Here is a 15095-nt window from a genome sequence, read left to right as displayed (position 1 = left end):
CTGTCATCCTAATTGCTTAGCAAACTCTAGGATGCTCTTTGAAGTCCATTCTTGAAATATTAGCAAACTAAATGCAAAAACTCATGTCATGTTGCTCATGTCACCCTTCCATGCCACTTATTACAGGACCTTCAATATAATTGATAGTCAATTTTTTTTGTTGTTAGTAAAGTGATGCATTCAAATAGGATAACAGTTAAGAATGTAGGGTATAAAAATCAGATAGGCCTAGAGAATCGAGTCCTTATTCTGTTATTTGATAGATGAGTATCTTTAGGTAAGTTATTTTACTTAAGTTTCCACATCTGTAAAATGTAGGATAAGGCCTGTTTTAAAAAGCACAAATGAGAGAATGCATCACGCAGAGTAAAACACCTAAAAAGTGGTTATAAATAACACTTAATAACAAGAAGACAGTATAATGATGGATAAATTTGGATACCTTGAGCCCCAGAAAACTTGTTATGTGTTCATAGGAAATTTAGAGCCTCTTTTGAACATCTCAAACATTCTTTCAAACTAAACCTTTAAGAGAAAAAAAGGCAAGCTCATCTCTAGACGTAACACAATTTTCACTATCTTACCCAGGGTGACATACTTTTAACAAAATTTTACAAGGTACAGAAAAAAAAGCAAGAAAAACAATTCACTGACAAGAAACAAAGCAATCAATAGAAACAGACTCACAAATGAGACAGATGTTGGAATCATCACAGAGAGAATATAAAATTACTGTAATGAATATCTTAAAGGATCTAATGGGCAAAGTAGCTAACACACAAGATCTGGCAAATTTCAGCAGAGATATGGGAACTACAAGAATAAATAAAACAGAAATGCCAGGAATGAAAGACTACTTAAAAAGACGAATTAATGCCTTTAATAGGCTCATTAACAGAGCTGAGGAGATAATCAGGAAACTTCAAGGCAAGTCAAAAGAAATTACCTTATCCAAATTACCATAATGAGAAAAAAGACTGGGGAAAACAATAGAACAATGCATTTAACAGTTGCGAGATAAATATCAAAGTTCTAGTACACATGTAATTGGAAACCCAGAAGCAGGAGGTTTATTTGAAAAAATAATCAGGCTGGACATGGTGGCTGACGCCTGTAATCCGAGCACTTTGGGAGGCCCAGGCAGGTGGATAACGAGGTCAGGAGATCGAGACCATACTGGACAACATGGTGAAACCTTGTCTCTACTAAAAGTACAAAAATTAGCTACGGGTGGTGGGGCACATCTGTAGTCCCAGCTACTTGGGAGGGTGAGGCAGGAGAATTGCTTGAACCCAGGAGGCAGAGGTTGCAGTGACAGTGAGCTGAGATCAGGCCACTGCACTCCAGCCTGGGCGACAGGGTGGGACTCCATCTCAAAAAACAATAACAATAATCACTAAGAATTTAGCAAAATTAATAAAAGACACAAAGCAACAGATTAAAAATTCAGAGAACACCAAGAAGGATAAATAACAAAAAATAACAGGAGTAACAAGTAACCATACCATGTTTAGACTGCTAAAAAACAAAATAGAAAAAAGAAAAAAAGAAAAAAATTAAATGCAGCCAGAAAACAACAGCAGCAACAACAAAACATATCCATCCAAGAAAATGAGGATATAAAAAGATTTTTTTAAATTACGGCAGACTACTCATCAGAAACCATGAAAGACTGAAGAAAAAGAAGAAAAAAAGAAATGGAATACATTTTCAAAATTCCAAAAGAAAACAATCCCCTAAAACCTGCCCATTGAGAATTCCACAGCTGATGAAACATCTTTCAAAATAAAGGCTACAAACAAAATTTGAAAATATTCATTGCAAGGAGACCAGTAAAACAAGATAAAAGAAATTTTTAAGAGAGAAAGAATATGATACTAGACATACACTTGGATCTACATTAAAATATGGATGGGGAACACTAGAAATGGAATAAATGTAAAAAACATTCTTACTTTTAATCACTGTGAAAAACAACTGATTATTGAAAAGAGTGATCAGCAAACTATGACCCATCGGCCAAATCTTGCCTTTTACAGGCCAATTCATCTATATATTTGTCTATCTATTGCTTATAACCATTTTCACACTATAAGGATAGAGCTGAGTGGTTGCAAAGAGAGAGAGTGAGGGACTCACAAAATCAAAAATATATATTAGGTAGTCCTTTACAGAAAATGCTTGCCAACCTCTGGCCTACAGCAATGATAGTAAAATACCATTTCTTATGTGACAGAATTACGACAATAGCAAACTATGGGAGGGAAACATAGGGAATATCAGTAGTGAAGACCTTACATTACACATTAAGTATATATTATTTGCAAGTAGACTGTCTCCTTGCAATGAATACTTTCAAATTTTTTTTGTAGCCAAAGGTTGGGCATCTATAGCAATATGAAAGCTTTATGGAATATCACCACTCTACAGTTATAAATATAATCTTTAAACTTAATGCAAATAGTTATTATAAAAGGAAATTTTATGACATCATATTAGATGTTATTAGGTACATTTAAACGTTATGCGTCTAATTCATCTCATTGTGACTTCTAATTTTATGTATAAATTTTTAAAGGCAGGAGATGCATTAGTAAGAATTGTAACCTTACTAAAACAAATATGTCATACTTTCAGGAAATATTCTAATGTTGAAATCCATCCAGTGTTTTTAAAGCAACAATGATGAAAACAAAGGAACTGGGAAATGTGACTTGCTCATCTTTATGTCCCTAGAATCTAGCACAAGCTTGGAACGTCATGGAAAGTCAATAAATATTTAGTGCTAAACTGAAACAATGGGAAGATAATTTTAAAGTCATAGAGTACATTATGTTTTGCTAAATGTAGCAGTTCTCTATTTTGCCATAACAAATTATCACAAATTTAGTTGCTTAAAACAACGTAAATTTATTATCTTACAGTTTTGCATGTCAGGAGTGTTGACATGGGTCTTAATATGCTAAGATCAAGGCCAGGTATTGGACTGGATGACATTCCTTTCTGGAGGCTCTAGGAAAGAATCCCTTTCCTTGCCATTCAAGCTTGTAGAGGCTACCACATTCTTCGGCTCATGAACTTCTTGTTCCATCTTCAAAGATAGCAACAGGGGGTCGAGTCTCTCGTGCATCCCTCTGACTCTCTTTTCCCTCTTCTTCTATTTATAAGGACTTATGTGACTAGATTAGCTGTACCCAAATAATGAAGGATAATGCCATCTCAAGTTCAGATGATTAGCAATCTTTTGCACCTGCAACCCTAATTCCCCTTTTGCCAAATAAAATAATATATTCACAGATTGTGGGAATTACAATGTCCACATCAGAAAATGGGGGCCATTTTCTGACCAGTCTACTAAAGTTTTAGTAAACTGTATAAAAAAAAGAAGGCATTCATCTGGTACTTTTAGAGTTGTAATACAGCAATACAAGAGGATAGAATACATGATACGTAATATTTTACTTAAAAGACTTGAAAAGGATACAAATCTACCATATGCCATTGTAATATATCTGATACATTATATGTAATAATTGGATTTTAAACATAACATTAATAGTTCATTTTAATTTTATCATTCTTTTCAATGAAGGGTTGAGCCATTAGGATTTATGCCAACCACACTTAATTGTAAAAGCAGAAAATCAACCAACTTGTACTCTGCGATATAACAGCATAATTACTTCACACAGCAATTCAACTTAAGATAAAAAGAAGGCCATTTATATCAAAGGAAAAATATGAATGTTAAATATGTAGTCAAAGCACAGTCAACCATACAACAATTTAAACAGCCTTCATTTACTATCTTCTTCAATCCAAAGAATGCCAGAGTCAGCATGCCAGCTCTATGGATTAAATTAGGGTTTTGAGTCAGTATTCCAACAGTCAAATTATTTTCTGCCTGGTAACAATGAGTATAATTCAATATTTAACTCATTAAGAAAGTATTTCTTTATTTATAAATTGATTATGTCACTTTTATTATCAAGTTTTTTTTTTAATTTTGTCTAGGAGAAAATCCATCAAAAAGTAAAATATTTGCATCAGTAGTGAAGCTGTCAACATTTAAAATTGAAATGACTGTATTACTGTCAATGTTTAGAAATAATTAATGTTCATATACATGATACAATACTAAAATATTATACAGGGAAAAAGGTCTTTATAAATATGAATAGGCATAAAAATGTTTACTGAAACTTTTCTTCCTGATCACAAACTATACCAAACATAGTGTAACACATATATTGTTTCTATTTAAAATTTATATTTACCACATATATTATTTATATATGTTTATGTATTACAAATATGTATTAATATTAGTTATATTTATAATGGAGGGGAAAAAACCCTCATTGTATACTATTCAAATTGCAAATGAAAATTAAAACTTTAAAGAACAACCATTTTCTCTGTCAATCTAGCATAGTTTTTTTAGCCATATCAAGACAGTCTTGAATAAAGACTTAAATGTGATACAAATTTTTTGTAAAAAATAGAAAAAATATCATTTGAAAAGATTCTCCTCCCAAAAGCAAATTAGTAGACAGACACACATACATATTGACCACACAGAAGTCAATGCTGTCTTAACTGACCCAACCTATTTTATGTCATAATACATATAGAACATAGAAACTAAAGCTCTAAGTATACTATAAAGTTAAATTTTATAAATACTTGAAAAAAGTTAGTCCATACAAGGAAAACAACTCATCTTGCACATATCTGATATAGATTCGTAGAATTCTACATTGTTTCTTTCATCAAAGACTCTTGTGTTTCTCTAAATACATATCAGCTCCATGGTGAATCCATACCTTTATGTAGAGCTGGAAAAAGAATACCCAATTTCTTGTTCTAGCTCTACTGGTAGGGGCACTAAAAAGATAAATGAAACTGAAACTGGAAGGTTTTACAAAGACTATATTAACAAACTGAAGAATTTTCAGGCACCAAGTTATATTTTTTCTGTAATTCACCTGTGGGACAATATGACTCTATCTAAATATATATGTAATTGGAGTGCCAGAAGGAAAGAGAAGAGAAAGGTGAGAAGAGGTGGGAACAACAATAAGAATCAGTTAAGTTAAAGGGGCGTATTGTAAAAAGGTACAGTTATAAATAAAACAAATGAATAACATAAGCCAGAAGAAAATATAAAACAGAATAATACGCGTATGTAATGTAAGAGAAGGAAGAAAAAGAAGGAAAAAAAGAAACAGACGTGTGGGACAAATGGAAAATAAACAGAAAAATGGCAGATTTAAAATCATATCATTATTACATTAAACATAAATGAAATAAACAGACATTAAGACTGACAGAATAACTTTAAGAAACAGAAAAGCAGGACCAAATTACATGCTACATGCCTAAAATTTGAAAAAGCCCAAACACCTATCAACAGGTGAATATAAAAGCAAATTTGCCAAAATCAAACAATAGAAGACTTCTCATCAATAAAAATGACTAAGCTATTGATATAGTTAAGTGCATTTCAAAATATTGTGCTGAGCAAAAGACATACACACATACAAATGCTGAATGACTCTATTTTCATAAAGTAATAGAACACTCACAACTATTCTCCAGTGATAGAAATCAGATCTGATAGAAATCAGATCCAGCTGATATGTATACAGTTTTCAGCGGTAGGGGAGAAGGTAGGCCTGAATAAAGGAATTATGATGAGACTTTTTGGGCTATAGAAATATTTTACTTCTTGATTGGGGTGGTATTCAAACAGGTATATACTTTTGAGTAACATCAATGAGCTGTAAACTTAAAGTGGGAAATTCATTGTATTTTATGTAAATCATAATTTAATAAAATTGAGAAAGTGAATTAAATTAGAAATCAACAATATATCCAGAAATGCTCCAAAATGTAAAAATTAGACAATATACACTAAGGGCAGTGTTAAAATGTGGTTGCCTGGATGTTTAAGATCATACATACAGTTTAATTTGGAGGTATGAGCTTAACAATATAATTAATAATAATGAGAAAATTAACTAGTAATTTAAAGTTACACAAAAAATCATTTATATGCATATATACAGACACAAACACACATATATATATATACAATAATTACCAATTGAAGCTGAGCGCATTTGTCTCATGTGAGTTTCTATGACAGAAGGATCCCGAGAACTGTAACTTCCCAATTCAGGATAAAAGCTGGAGCCAATGTCTTCTGGAGGGTTGTGTCTCCCTTGTGGATAATTCTTGGCTATTCTAGGGTCCCAATGCTCTAACACTGGATGATTCCAATGTATATATTTACCATCAAATTGTGGATTTCCATACCAACTGTAATAAAATACATGTAGATAATTGTTCAGCAGTGGTAGTTCATCCAAGTTAAGTTCAGAGGCTTTGGAAGGTTTCATAGTGATTTCAACACTTTTTAAATTCTTGGTATTTGTTTCACTGTTGATTCTGTCACTCTTTTGGAAATCAAAATTTTTCCCCAAATGAATAGTTCGTTGATGAAGTTCTGGAAGAAGGTCAAGTCCAAAAGGAGCTCCAAAAGTAGCTGTATTTGGTCTCAGCATTTTTAAACCCATCATCAGAGAGAAAATAAATAGAATAAAAAGTGCCAAAATGATGCAAGTCCTCCTCCGAAACTTTGCCATGATGACATACTTTAAACTCCAAAATAGTAAGTGTTTTGCTGCAATTTATTGAAAAAATATAATTAGTAAGTGTTATCAACAGTATTTTCCAATATATTCAACACGAAAACTAAAATCCATCAATTTCATTACATTGAATAATTAATACTGATTTCATCACATATTGGTGAAATTAAGAAAGTGAAGTAAGACATTAATTATATCATCATATATAAATGTGTACAATAAGGGTCTATGGCTAGAATAAATGGCAATATTCATTTGGATATATCACCATGTACATGCCAATTATGTTTAGTCAGACGAACCTTTAGGAAATTTTATTTAAGAAATTAAAATATGTTTTTCATTACTTGAACAGATTACATGTATGCTGAATGTAGGAAGGGAACATTCTATGTATGTGAACTAAAATTCTTTTTAAAAATCATTTATTTATTTATTGTAGAGACAAGGTCTCACTATGTTGACCAGGCTGGTCTTGAACTCTTGGGCTCAAGCAATCCTCCTGTCTCAGCCTCCCACATTGCTAGGATTACAGGTATGAGTCACCACACCCCTGGCCTGAACTAAAATTTTCTAAATCTAAGTGTAAAATTTACAAATCACAGTTAATAAAAAGGAAATACTTACTAGTGTATGAAAAACCCAGTCATTAAACAGATTTTCTAAAAATTTTTTAACTAACAATTTCATAAAAGGGAAAAATTACAAATTTTAAATAACATTTTGAAGTGAAATAGCATCAGACAAAATTTTTTAAATGACAGTAGAGAAAAAAAGAATAATCACAAGTAAGATATTCCCAATTTTTTCAAAAAATTCATTAGGCTGGGCATGATGGCTCATGCCTGTAATCCCAGCACTTTGGAAGGCTGAGGCAGGAGGATCACTTGAGTTCAGCAGTTTGAGACCAGCCTGGACAACCACGGGGAGACCCCATCCCTACACAAACTTTTAAAAAATTGGCTAGGCATGGTGGTGTGTGCCTGTAGTTCCCCAGCTACTCATGAGGCTGAGGCAGGTGGATTGCTTGAGCCCAGGAGGTCAAGGCTGCAGTGAGCCATGATTGTGCCACTGCACTCCAGCCTGGGTGACAGTGCAAGAAAACGTCTCCAAAAATAAAATTAACTTACGACTCTGAAAATCTTACTGAACAGAGGTTATAAACAGTAATTTATAACTTCTGAAAGGGTATTATATGTGTTTTTGTTTTAGTAAGTATGTTTATGGACATATATTAATGCAGTGCTTCTTGGCTGATTAAGAAAAGACATTATTGTTGTGTGTGTATATATATATGAGTATAAGTATAGAGGTACATATACACCATATGAATGAAATATTCAAGTCTTTTTATATACAAATTTCTTATTAGAAAGGTATTTGGCACAATGCTGACATTGACTGCTTTATAAAATGAGTTCTATGATACGGTGCTGTTATTATAGAGAATTAAGTTAAAAAAGACTTAACTCCAATAGAAAAGAAAGACAAGTGAAACTTCCTACAAACTGCTGCTTCTATTCTATCGGGGGAACCCATCCCCAATATTTCAACGTAGGTTCTTTCTATTTTCCATAAATGTCGACCAGTCTGAGAAATAAGAGAGAGAGTACAAAGAGAGGAATTTTACAGTTGGGCCACCAGGGGTGACATCACATATCGGTAGGACCATGATGCCCACCTGAGCCACAAAACCAGCAAATTTTATTAAGAATTTCAAAAGGGGAGGGGGTCCAAGAACAGGGAGTAACTCACGAGATCACATACTTCAAAGGGCAAAAAGGAGAACAAAGATCACATGCTTCTGGGGAAACAGGAGAAAAGGCAAAACAGAACTACTGGTAAGGGTCTATGTTCAGCTGTGCACCTACTGTCTTGATAAACATCTTAAACAACAGAAAACAGGGTTCGAGAGCAGAGAACCAGTCTGACCTCAAATTCACCAGGGTGGGGTACTGGAGGAGACCAGGGCGTATCTCAGTCCTTATCTCAACCGCATAGGACAGACACTCCCAGAGCGGCCGCTTATAGACCTCCCCCGAGGAATGCAATTCTTTTCCTAGGGTCTTAATATTAATGTTCCTTGCTAGGAAAAGAATTTAGTGATATCTCTCCTACTTGCACATCCATTTATAGGCTCTCTGCAAGAAGAAAAATATGGCTCTTTTTGCCCGACCCCACAGGCAGTCAGACTTTATCGCTGTCTTAAAAATCGCTGTTACTCTGTTCTTTTTCAAGGTGCACTGATTTCATATTGTTCAAACACACGTTTTACAATCAATTTGTACAGTTAACACAATTATAGTGGTCCTGAGGTGAGGTACATCCTCAGTTTACGAAGATAAGAGGATTAAGAGATTAAAGTAAGACAGGCATAAGAAATTATAAGAGTATTCTTAGGGAAGTGATAAATGTCCATGAAATCTTCACAATTTATGTTCCTCTGCTGCAGCTCCAGCCGGTCCCTCCGTTCCGGGTCCCTGACTTCCCACAACACTATTCTACATGTATTTAAGAAACACTAAACTAACCAAGTATATTTCTTTAACAGCTAAAATCATAAGAATTATTTTTAAGGTTAATCTTGTTTAATTGTGAATAGTGAATACTATAAAGAATAACATAAAAGAATAGTATAAAGACATGTCTAGTTTAAAACATATAAAGTAAACATTCAAAAAGAAATCTGCCAGCTTAAAAGCTCCTTTCCACTTCTCGTGCTCCCTCTGAATCATCAGTCCTGCCCTTCTCCCTGCCTAAGGGCAACTGCTTGAATTTTGTGTTTACCATTACACCTCTTCTTTCTTTATAGTTTTCCCACCGCACACAAGCATATCTAACTAAAGCTAACTGTATTTTGTCTGTTTCAAACTTTAAATATGGTGTGTGTACATATATACGTTATATATGTATATATGTATACTGTATATACGATATGCATACTGTAAATATATCAAGGCATGCAGGTACATACATAAACGTGTGTATGTGCATATGTACACATACATGCACATATGTGTATTTACGTATTGTGCATCTTATGTTATATATGGATACGTGTCATATATATTTAGATATAAATATGTATGATTATATATACATAATTAAATGTATTTAAATTTATAAAACTCTTGGGAAACAATATTAATTACTAAATCTTTTCTGACACTTTACCTGGTATCCTAACTCTTCCCCATCCCTGCATTCCATCACATCAGTTCCCTCCCTCTCTAATAAAAAGCTATGTAAATGAACTTTTAGTAAAGGAATAGGTAGACAGGTCTGGAGATTTTGTTTTAATAACTATATACATACTGGCAAAATGTTCCTCCAGAAGATATCTAATTAATTGCAAATGGGGAAATAATAACAGTGGAAAACCTACCAAAACACCAATTTAAACTAGTGATCAAAATTGACTTTATCAGTTAATTTGGATAAATAAGTATGGCCATTAGTCTTCAGCGAACCCGTACTGAGAAAAACACAGAATCACTGCTGTGGTACTCTTGTTAAAAATTAATCCAGATCTAATCACGAGGAACCATGAGACAATATGTTAAAGAGAGGATACACACATACACATAAATACACACATATTCATACATATATGTACACCACATACATACACTATATATAAAATGTATGGCTTACATACAATGCAACATATAATAAGTAAGGGTATGTGTGTTTGTGTATAATGGTAAGCAAATGTGGTAAAATATTACCATTTGGTGAATATGCAGGAAAAGTAAACAGAAATTGTTTGTGCTATTTATCCCAGCAGTAAATAGAAGAATGTGAGCTGTTAACATATCCGCTTATTTCTGGAAAGGGCTAAGTCACAAAGTCTTTCAAACCCTGCACTACATGACTCTGTGAAGTGAAATTTCTACATGTGAGCTGTGGCAGTCCTGTTGCACTAACAGGTATGAAAGGATGGGCTGGGCGTGGTGGCTAATGCCTGTAATCCAGCACTTTGGGAGGCTGAGGCGGGCAGATCACGAGGTCAGGAGATCAAGACCATCCTGCCTAACACGGTGAAACTCCATCTCTACTAAAAATACAAAAAATTAGCCAGGCATGGTGGTGGGCACCTGTAGTCCCAGCTACTCGGGAGGCTGAGGCAGGAGAATGGTGTGAACCTGGGAGGCAGAGCTTGTAGTGAGCAGAGATCGTGCCACTGCACTCCAGCCTGGGCGACAGAGCAAGACTCCATCTCAAAAAAAAAAAAAAAAAAAAAAAAAGATGGTACAACCATTTTGGCATGCCACTGTAATTTGTTGTCCTGAAATTTTCAAATCATTGACATCACAACAAACATTTCCCTTTGATTGAAGAAAGGGAAAATTTTGATGAGACATGAAGCAAAAATAATATTTTGGATGTAATATATCAACTACTATGATACATAATATCATATCTGTATTAAAGATACACATAGAAGGAAATATACTTAAACATGTAAAATAGTTATGTCTGGATGAGACAACAGTGATATTTTCTTACTCTGTTTTCTAAAAGTAGAACATTATACTTCAGAAGGAAAACATTTGGATAGGTATTCTATAAGGAAAAAAACAATGGTAATGAATGTTGGAAGAGTTACAGAGAAAGGAGAAATAACTAACAGATTTATAAATTAGTAAGGCATTGATTTTTGAAACGTTGACTTCAGCTGAATGGCGAGATTCATGAAAGATCAAGATATATAATAAATCTTAAGATGTAAATTCAAATCAGTCACACTTAGTTGTGTGATCCTGGGTAAATCACTTAGCCTTTTCTTTAAAAAGAGGGTATCTGTTTTGCCTACTGATAAAACTATTCTGTGAATCATGCAAGACAATTTCAAACAGTAATGTTTTAATCAAACAGTAAATACTAATGAATTTATAAATAAATGAAAAGTGAAGAAATATTGAAAACTCTAAAAAATTTTAGGTTCATTTTCTGGATATACTCATGAATACAAAGCACAAAATGTCCATTTATGGAAGCTGTTTTTTTTTCTCTCTCTCTCTCTCTTGCCTATGAATGTAATTTCTTAAGCTGATCCTCTGTCTTCTCATTTTACATTACTTCATTCATTCAATTAAAATGTGTGTTTATCACATCATTATAGATGACACACAAGCTCAATTTTAAGAGATGATCTTCTGTTGGCTCTGGCTCAACCTCCATGTCTCAATTAAGTCATCTCAACCTAAATAAACACAGATGGGCATTGAGATTTAAAATATGAGCTCTTTAGTTCAAACGCTTGAGCTCAAATTCCAGCTGTGCCATTTTTTAGTTATCTGACCTACAAAACTGACCTGATCTTTCTGAGTTCCTTTCCTCACCTATAGAATGAGTTATTACTTCACTCATAGGATTTTTGTGAGGATGAAATTAGTTAATATTGTAAAACTCTCAAAATCATGTGGCTTAGTATAAGACTAAATAAATGAGCAATTGTTTATGATGATGATTAAAGATGGGTGTCCGACAAGCAATTAAAATATAACACATTTTATTCTAAGTGCCTATTCTCTATATGACCAACTATTGAAATACCAGTCACCTTCAAGTCAAAGTTGAAATGCTGCCTCTTCTTGATACCTCTCCTGATTCCACAGTGAAAATTACTTATTCCTCATATATTTTATTGTTAACAGTATTTAGTTTATAAATTGTCATTTCTTTTTTTTTTTTTTTTTTGAGACGGCGTCTCACTCTGTTGCCCAGGCTGGAGTGCAGTAGCACTATCTCTGCTCACTGCAAGCTCCGCCTCCAGGGTTCATGCCATTCTCCTGCTTCAGCCTCCCGAGTAGCTGGGACTACAGGTGCCCGCCACCACGCCTGGCTAATTTTTTGTATTTTTAGTAGAGATGGGGTTTCACCGTGTTAGCCAGGATGGTCTCGATCTCCTGACCTCGTGATCCACCCGCCTCTGCCTCCCAAAGTGCTGGGATTACAGGCGTGAGCCACCATGCCCAGCCAAATTGTCATTCCTTATGTATTATATCATGCTGTGCATTTATCTTTATATCACCTACTAGATTGCTCCTTAAGTTTCAGAAATGGAGTCTTTATCTTCACATTCTAGTAGAGTATAACATATCTTTCACATAGTGTTCATTAAGAGTTCAGCTTTAAAAAAGTTAATTTCTGACTCTTTGCTGTTTCATTGGTATTCAGGCAGTGTGTGTGTATATATATATATATGTATATCTGTGTGTGTGTGTATATATAGACTACTAACCGTACACACACTTGATAAGTTTACAGTGTATACTGAACATATTATAAAGAATCATAAAGATCCAATAATTTTAAAAATCCAATTTAATAAAAAAAATCATCTTCAACACTGTAAAACCACAATGACCCTTGAGATGCCTAAAATGTCTGATATTGCAGGAAAGGGGTGGAGGAACTAATTTAGCTTCAATAAAAGAAAAGTATTATAAGTCACCATAGAGAAAATATTACAAGTTTATTGCAGATATATCTTTCCAAGGCAGGGACCTACTCAAAGTACTGGCTACTGAAAATCTGTTTTCTCCTCAAAAGACTGTTTACATTACTCATACACAATAGGTTCTTTTGAACCTGTAGCTTCTATTTTTTGAGTTTTGTGCTTTTAATCCTTTGAAATGCTGACTTGAAGCTTAGTGATGTCTAATAAAAAATTATTGGACATATCCAGCTAGCTAAGAGACCCCAAGAGATTCAGAAGCAGGGTGGTATGAATTAGTACTTCAAAAATTATTTGCTTTTATCATGTAACTCACAAAAGCCAAAAAGACTTCCCTTTTAATTATTATTAACTAAATTAAATCACACAGACTTCTGGTGCTTTTTTTAAAAAATATATTGTTTTCTTCTAATTTTATTTTGTATGAAGCCACCAGAGATAAATATAACTCAATACTAGAAGACACATCTGGAACTTTCAAAATCAGTTTCAAAATCAATCCTTGCCCAGGTCAGTTTTATTGTAAACACTTGTACCCTCTGGTTAACAGAAATTCGGTGAGGTTTAGTTTCTGTTTTTTGTTTTGTTTTGTTTTGTTTTTGAGATGGAGTCTCACTCTGTTGCCATGCTGAAGTGCAGTGGCGCCATCTTGGCTCACTACAACCTCCACCTCCCGGGTTCAAGCGATTCTCCTGCCTCAGCCTCCAGAGTAGCTGGGACTACAGGCGCACGCTACGACGCCCAGCTAATTTTTGTATTTTTAGTAGAGACAGGGTTTCACCATGTTGGCCAGGATGGTCTCGATCTCTTGACCTCATGATCCACCCACTTCGGCCTCCCAAAGTGCTGGGATTACAGGCGTGAGGCACCGCGCCAGGCCGCAGAATTTTTTTTAACCTCATTTTACAAATGATGAAGCTGAGCAGTTGGTAACTTTTTCAAAAATCTGTGGGCCAGCAAATGGCCAAGAAACCAATCTAAGGTTAATCGCCTAGCAAGGAGCAGATCGAGTCTGGCTCAAGAACTCAAGTTCTTGTCCATGCTATTCTGCCTTCCTTTAAGGTATTATACAAATCAAATTTAGAGGATACACCACAGTTATTTTTGTGACATAAGATGAAAGCTGCTGCTATATGGTTATGTTTTTAATTAAGGATTATGTATCTAATAAACAATGATTAACTGTTACCTACTCCATAAACTGTGCCCAAACTTAATCTAAAGACAGCTTATTCTATTTTATGATCATACATTCACTATTCGTCACACGAATAACAGCAACAGCTCTGGAAATGGTGTTTTCATCGTTGTGATTTTTTGTTTTGGGGGGTGTTTTTCTGCATTGAGCCTGAAAATCCACAAATTCACAGCACTCATGTTTTTTTCAGGTGTGATACACCTGAAATAGATGTATTGTCATGAAAGTGATTTGCAAACAACGTGATACAGTATCACCAATACCTAGGTTTTACTTTATATTTTTGTTTCAAACTACTGCCTCAATACTTTAACGTGAACAGCCTATTCCAGTCCCATTTTTCTTATTTTCAAGTTCATAATCAACATTATCCCCCCCTTGTTGTTGTTTTATAGCACTTCCACATTTTCTCCTAACACTTATCCGTAAGGTCTTGCAACAACAAAACCAAACAGTTATAACTGCCTGTACTTCAAGTTGCTTCTTTGGAAAAAAGGAACAACAAAAACACTAATCCAGCACTGTTGCATCCCCAGACTTAGCAAAGGCTAAGAGTCTAAGATGACAGTGCCAAACACGTTAACAGGTGAACTGAAAAACCATCTCTAGCGGCCTCGCCATCGGGCGGTCTCCTCCCGATGCCCAGAGGCGCTGAGACGGGCGACAGCTACCTTTCCTTTGCACCCAGAGCCCAGCAGGCCTCGATCCTTCTACTCTCCCGGTCGGCTCAAGGCCCAGAGGCAGTCTAGGGGCACAAGGAGAAGGTGCTGAAAAAGGC

At 34.6% G+C, this 15095-nt stretch overlaps 1 protein-coding gene across 1 annotated transcript in view; it reads right to left on the bottom strand.

The window, feature by feature from the left end:
* Nucleotides 1-15095, bottom strand: part of MANEA (mannosidase endo-alpha) — a 38790-nt gene that overhangs the window by 16131 nt on the left and 7564 nt on the right. Inside the window, exon 2 of the mRNA XM_003824376.6 lies at nucleotides 6107-6688. Coding sequence (XP_003824424.4) covers nucleotides 6107-6650 — 544 coding nt within the window. The 5' untranslated portion in view covers nucleotides 6651-6688. The remainder of the gene's footprint in view (nucleotides 1-6106; nucleotides 6689-15095) is intronic.

Source organism: Pan paniscus, chromosome 5 (genome assembly GCF_029289425.2).
Source record: "Pan paniscus chromosome 5, NHGRI_mPanPan1-v2.0_pri, whole genome shotgun sequence".
NCBI classification, from domain to species: domain Eukaryota; kingdom Metazoa; phylum Chordata; class Mammalia; order Primates; family Hominidae; genus Pan; species Pan paniscus.
This window is presented reverse-complemented; position numbering and strand designations above follow the sequence as displayed.